The sequence below is a fragment of the Crocuta crocuta genome, unplaced genomic scaffold, assembly GCF_008692635.1.
Source record: "Crocuta crocuta isolate KB4526 unplaced genomic scaffold, BGI_CrCroc_1.0 scaffold127, whole genome shotgun sequence".
In the NCBI taxonomy this organism is placed as follows: Eukaryota; Metazoa; Chordata; class Mammalia; order Carnivora; family Hyaenidae; genus Crocuta; species Crocuta crocuta.
The window spans coordinates 11,363,860-11,369,770 of NW_027532008.1; the positions used below are offsets into that span (position 1 = coordinate 11,363,860).

The following is a 5,911-nucleotide window of genomic DNA, read 5'->3' on the forward strand; positions in this document are numbered from 1 at the left end:
GGAAGCAATGAAGCGGCCCACACCAGGAGGGTAGGTGATGGAGGCGAGAACCAAGGCCGCCAGGGCAGAATACAGAGGTTTGCTGTGGGGCGGGGGCGGGGGTGGGCAGGGCAGCTCCAGGGCTGGCCCTCTGCTTCCCCCACCCCCACCCCACGGAAGGGGAAAAGGACGAGGGCGGGCCCCACCACCCTGGGGGCCAGACCCACTCCAGGGGAGGAAACCTGTGGGGGTCAGCCCCACCCAGCTCCAGACAGAGCCCCATGAAGCCACGGGGGTGAGGGGAGAGGGGGACAGAGGAGGGCTGACTCTGAGATGCCAACGCCAGGGGGCAGGCAAGGTTTGGGAGGAGAGGGGCTCAGTCAGGACTCCTGGCTCCACGGGAAAGTGGGGCTTCCATGGGGGGGGTGCAAACTTAGTGACGGAGCGAGGGGTTGGCAGCCCAGCAAGCTGGGGGGTGTGGAGGGGTGACTGTGGGGACCTGAAGAGGGGGTTTTAGGAGGGAACGGCGTGTGGGCTAGAAAGGTTGGGGGAGCTCTGTAGGTGGATGACAGCACAGAGGCCTAGGCTCTCTATAAAACAGATCAGGAGGCTGGGGGAGTGGGAGTTGTCCCTCCTGAAAGGTCCCCAGTCCCTGCCCAGAGCCTACCTGGTGGCCAGCAGTTTGGAGGTGACCCGGTTGGTCTTGACAAAACCAAGGAATGTTCGCTGACAGAAGAGGTAAGCACAGCTCAGGATGCCACAGATGGCCCTGGGGAGCGGAGGGGAGTTCTAGAGCCCCACCCCCCCAGAAGCAAGGTGACAGTTCAGGCCTGCGGGAAGCCCCCGGTAGGGAGCACTCACCCCAGTGCCACAAAAAAGAAGATCTCCGGCAGGTCGAAGGGGACATCCACCCTGAAACTGGTCTTGTAGATGGAGGTGATGGTCTCTGGGGAAGGAGGGGAATGATCAGGGACCACACTCCTACCCCAGCCACACCCGAGTCCCAGCCTCAGCGAACAGGCATCATGGCGGTGCCAGATCCTGCCCCCGAAACACCCTTTCCTGGCATTCAAGGCCCCCACCAACAGCTTTGCCTCCTTGCTCGCTTTACCATCTTGGACACTCAGGGTCCCCATCCTTCATGCCCAGGACAGGCGAGGAAGGAGAGGGGAGAAGGAGAAAAGGCAGAAAGAGGGGAGGAGGGGGAGGGATGGGAAGGGAGGCAGGGCTGGGGTCAGGCGGTCCGATGGGGACTGGGGACTCACCCTGCTCGCTGTTGAAGACTGCCAGGAGGCGGAACATGAAGGCCCCGCAGGTGGCGGCGAAGAAGCCCCTCCAGTAATCCCAGACCGAGAAGTGGGAAGACATGACCTCGATGCTGAACAGGACGCCTGAAAGTGGTGCTGAGCTTAGAGCCCCACCCCCACCCACCCCAGCGCCCTGACCCCTCCCGTCCTGCTCAGACAGGGCTGGCCGCCCTGGCTCTTTGGTCCAGAGCTGACTTGAGGGAGGGCAGGCAGGAGCCCAGGGAAGACTTCTGGGCCATCTCCATCCCTCCAAGAGCCCTCTGGGCTGGGGCCATTAGGATCCCCATGTTACAGCCAAGGAGGTGAGGCTCAGAGAGCTGAACTCGCCTGCCCAGGGTCACGCAGGGGGGGCTGGATTTCAAACCCAAGTCTGCCTGGCGTAACCCGGAAGTGTCTCAGTCAACACCTCCACCCCACCCTGGGGCGCTGTGCCCTCAAGTCTGCTGCGAGACAAGACCTCAGCTGGCCCCCATCCCTCCTCCAGGTCCCTCAGCCGGACAGAGGAGTGAGTGAGCGGATGGGTCCACAGCAGCAGGGGATGGATGGGGGGGGGCAGGGTGCAGGGAGGGGTGCGAGGGAGGGTCTCACCNACTGTGGCCACACCCACCGCAGCCGCTGCCACCAGCATCTCGTTCTGCTTGCTCTTGTTCTGTGCAGGGGGGAGGGGGGATCCTGAGTCCGGGGCTCAGAGTCAACCCCCACCCTTCCCTCCTTCTCTGTCCTCCAAGGGGGGGCCTCCCTGACTCCCTTACCTCAGGCTCCCCAATGGTCTTGGTGTGCACACGGCCCAGGTAGGCAGCGATCATCACTGACAGATGCACGAAGGGGCCCTGCCCGGGAAGGTGTGGGCCCAGGGTTGGGAGAGCAGAGAGAGAGTCATCCAGACCTAGGTGGTGACCCATCTGCACCCCCCTCCTCCATCTCCCCAGTCTTCTGTCACACTCTGGGGACCTAGCCTGTCTCCTCCCCAAGACCGAACCCCTGACGGCAGGCACTGGCCTGAGTCCCTGCTGATTCGGCTTCTGTGGGGCGCTGGGGGGAAGGCAGAGGGGGCGGGGTGGGGCGGGGGCCCGTNACTTTGCCCAGGAAGATGGTGCTGCCCGTGGCCAGGGTGCAGGTGAGGCCCACCACCTTGGCCCCGAAGTTCTTGATATCAAGGTAGTCCTCCAGCACCACGCCTGACAGAATAGTCTTCAGCTCGGGGATTCCGGAACCTTGGCAGGGGATGGACAAGGGGTTAATACCGAGGAGGGGCAGTCTCCAGATTAGACTCTTAACACTTCACCCCATGTTGTGAGCTTGTCAGGCCCTCGGAGACCCTGAGTTAGGATCTGTAAACTCATTTGCAGATGACGGTCAGAGAGGGGACATGAGCTGCCCACGTCATTCCAGCGGAGACTGGCAGATGGCTATGGCAAAGTGGGGGGGACCCAGGGATGCACCCCTGGGGCTCCCCAGTGCTGGCCTGGAGCTGGAGGCAGAGCTGAGGGGCCTGGGGGAGCAGGACCCCTCCCTCAGCCCCTCCCAGGGGAGCCCACCACCAGAGCCCCCCGTCAGCCCCCAGAGGAGCCCTAAGACAGGGAGCAGAGCCAGCAGTGACCCAAGAGTCGAGATCTGGCCTTCTCGTTGTGTGACCTTGGGGCGAGGGGCATGACTCCCCCGAGCCTGGCTTCTCTGGCTGTGAAATGGGTCACCGCTTCCTGCCTCCCCCCATCAGAAGCCGCGAGGGACAGGAAAAGGCTTTGGCACAAGGCACCGCGGTGCAAAGCACACAGGCAAATGGCTCACCTCCAGAGAAGGGCGTGATGCTCTGGCTAAAGCCAGAGGAGAAGGAGACCAGGGCCACGGGGTACACGGTCCAGGAGAGATACCGGAGCAGGTGGCTGTCCCCAATCTCCCGGTAGAGCCACTTGTGTGCTGGGGACATGCGAGAGTCAGGGAGCCATCACAGCCCTCAGGCGTCCCCTGACCAGGAAAGGGAGGCTCAAAGGGGAAGCCCAGGGCCACCCAGGGAGCAGCACATCCCCAAATGGAGGGAGGAAGAGGACCCTGGTTCCATATTCCAGTATTGCCACTCCCTAGCAGAATGACCTTGGGCAAATGACCTAAGTTCTGTGAGCCTCTGTTTCTCCATCTTGTCCAATGGGCTAGCAGTGGGACTTCCCTCCCAGGGTCATCGTGAGAAAGCACTCAGATGACGGCCAGCGCATGGTACGTAGCAGGTCCTCACGAGAGCCCCTGAGCCAGTCCACCAGAGGGGTGTTAGAACCTTCCTGCCCCCTTATCTCTGTTCCTGAGAGATCTCAGGGTGCAGAGAGCCCGCTGAAGCATGGGGAAAGAAAGTTCTGTGTCTGGTGGTCTAAGCAAGTGCCCGGAGTTACTGAGCTGAGAGCAAGGAGGGAGGGATGAGAAGGAACAGCATCAGCAAGAGGTTGGGCAGAAGTTTAGAGGAAGAAGGGCTCTTGGGAACATTTGGTCTCACTTGGTCATTGTGCAGATGAGGAGACTGAGGCCCAGAGAGAGGCAGGAGCCTGCCCAGGGTCGCACAGCAAATCAGGAGCAAAGCCTGCAGCAGACTCAGGCCTCCTCCCACCCAGAGCCTTCCTCCACCCGCGATGCACCTGGCGGCCCATCTGGCATCCCGAGAACGTGCGTGGAAGCCTGTGTCCAGAGCAGGAGTGCGTGCCGGGGAGGGGTTACCTCGGACCACGCGCCCGATGGCGAAGTTCATGGCGTAGCTGATCAGGGCCATGAGCACCCCGAGGGTCATCAGGAAGTACCAGTCCTCCCCGATGCGGAACAGCTTCTGCTTCAACCACTCCAGGCCCCCTGGGGGGAGGGGCACTGGGTCATCGCCCAGGGCAGGGGTGGGGCAAGCACAGCCCCTTCCCTGGAGGCCTGCTCAGGCTCAGGGCGGGGAGGGCAGGGGCTGTGTGGGGCCGGAGCCAGCTGACCAAGTCCAGGGTAGCCCAGAAGGGGGTGTGCACACGAGGGGCAGAGCAGGAACCGGGACAAATGAAGGTGGCCGCGCGGTGGGCCCTGGAGGGAGGGGCACATGGGCCTGGCACCCTCCCCACCCACCCCCACCCCACGCTGGACACTCATGGAAGAATGACGGAGCCGCAGGGGGTGGGGCGCGTGTGCTGAAGGCTACAGCTTTCTCCACAGGGCCCACAGCTTACAGAACACAAGAGTCTGGAACCTTCCATGTCTCCAGACCCGTGGGGCTATCCTATATGCCGCACCCGTGCCAGGCCGGGCAGCACCCACTGGGCCCCTAGCAAGGCCTCTAGTGCAGCCATCGGGCCTGGGACTGCCCCACATCTAGCACGTCTGACCCGCAGGCAGATGGACAGGCAGACAGATCCCTTCCCCCGCCCCCGGCCACCCAGAGACTGTGGGCACATCTAGGCAGGATGGGTCTTGGGTTTCAAGGTGGGCGGGGGAGGCGGGGTGTGGGTAGGTAGGGGTGATGTCCCGAGGGGTCTTCGACAGGGAGAGGAAGGGGGCCTAGCTCTCACCTCGAATGCCTCTGCGGATGCGGGGACACGGGCCCCATAGCTCGTGAAGAGTCACAGGGCTCCCCGAGGAGCCCTCACGCAGCCCTACCAGCTCTTCCATTGGGCCCCTGAGCAAACAGACAGACAGACCCCGGGTGAGCTGCTCCAAAGGCCTTACCCTTCCACTTGGCCCTCCCAGTACGGTTACTTCTCCGATACAAAGGAAGAGCGTTTTCCTGTACGCACGTGTGTGCATGTGTGTGAAGTTAACGGGAGGGGACATAGGTCGGCTGTGCCCTCCTCACTAAGGGGGTGCCGCCGAGGGTGCGGCGTGGGGGCCGGGGCTCCTAACTGTGCCCTCTGTGTTCAGCAGCAGGTTGATCAAGGCAGGACCCCAAGCCTTGGAGCTCCCTCCCGGCTGCTCCTACCACTGCTCTGAGCAATCTCCTTGCCCCGAGGCAAGTCGCTCACTCTGAGGGGTCCCCGTGGGCTGCTCTGACTCCCCCTGCCCATCGCAGAGCCCCCCCCCTCCTCTGCTCAGGCCACGGAGGCGGGTAAACCACGGACGCAGAAGGACACCCCGTGAGGACTGAAACGAGGTGCTGGCTCCCTGTCCCCCGGCGTCGTGTTCCTGCCCGGCAGCTTCCACCCAACCCAGCCCCCAGCTCCGCACCCAGCAGCCCCTCACCTCTGTCCGTCGTGCCTGCCGTGGCCCCGGCCGGCCCTCCTCTAACAGAGCGGCCTCTGCCTGCAGCCCAGGTGCACCTGAACCTCCACCAATCAACACCCTAGGCCCCCTCCCGCCCCGCCCTGCCCGGCTGTGCCGTGGCCATTAAGAATGTCCTTGACAAACCAACCAGAACTGCCCAGGCCGGTTGAGCCATGCCAGGCGGAACGGCCAAGGGGGACCAGGAGCCGGAGCTCCCTAAAACCCAGGACAGCCACACGGGAGGGTGGCACTCAAGCACGCTGCAGGCACCCCCCGACGGCTGGGGGACAAGGGAGAGAGAATCACGTGCACAGAGCAGGACAGCGAGGGGTCATCTGCAGGGGCTGAGGGTCAGGGCCCTGGATTCTCAGATCGGGGCGTGGAAAGGGTTTAATAAAGCACAGAAGAGGGAGGCC

At 63.4% G+C, this 5,911-nt stretch overlaps 1 protein-coding gene across 1 annotated transcript in view; it reads right to left on the reverse strand.

Moving 5' to 3' along the window:
• The window catches only part of LOC144241137 (chloride channel protein ClC-Ka), a 12,260-nt gene extending 6,767 nt beyond the window's left edge, over nt 1–5,493 (reverse strand). Inside the window, exons 1-12 of the mRNA XM_077775585.1 lie at nt 5,475–5,493; nt 4,808–4,914; nt 3,987–4,115; nt 3,075–3,203; nt 2,364–2,500; nt 2,039–2,116; nt 1,879–1,935; nt 1,739–1,743; nt 1,245–1,387; nt 841–925; nt 647–748; nt 2–82 (exon numbers count right to left, since the gene is read on the reverse strand). Of these exons, the coding sequence (XP_077631711.1) occupies nt 2–82; nt 647–748; nt 841–925; nt 1,245–1,387; nt 1,739–1,743; nt 1,879–1,935; nt 2,039–2,116; nt 2,364–2,500; nt 3,075–3,203; nt 3,987–4,115; nt 4,808–4,907 (1,046 nt within the window). The 5' untranslated portion in view covers nt 4,908–4,914; nt 5,475–5,493. The remainder of the gene's footprint in view (nt 1; nt 83–646; nt 749–840; nt 926–1,244; nt 1,388–1,738; nt 1,744–1,878; nt 1,936–2,038; nt 2,117–2,363; nt 2,501–3,074; nt 3,204–3,986; nt 4,116–4,807; nt 4,915–5,474) is intronic.
• Nucleotides 5,494–5,911: the final 418 nt, after the last annotated feature.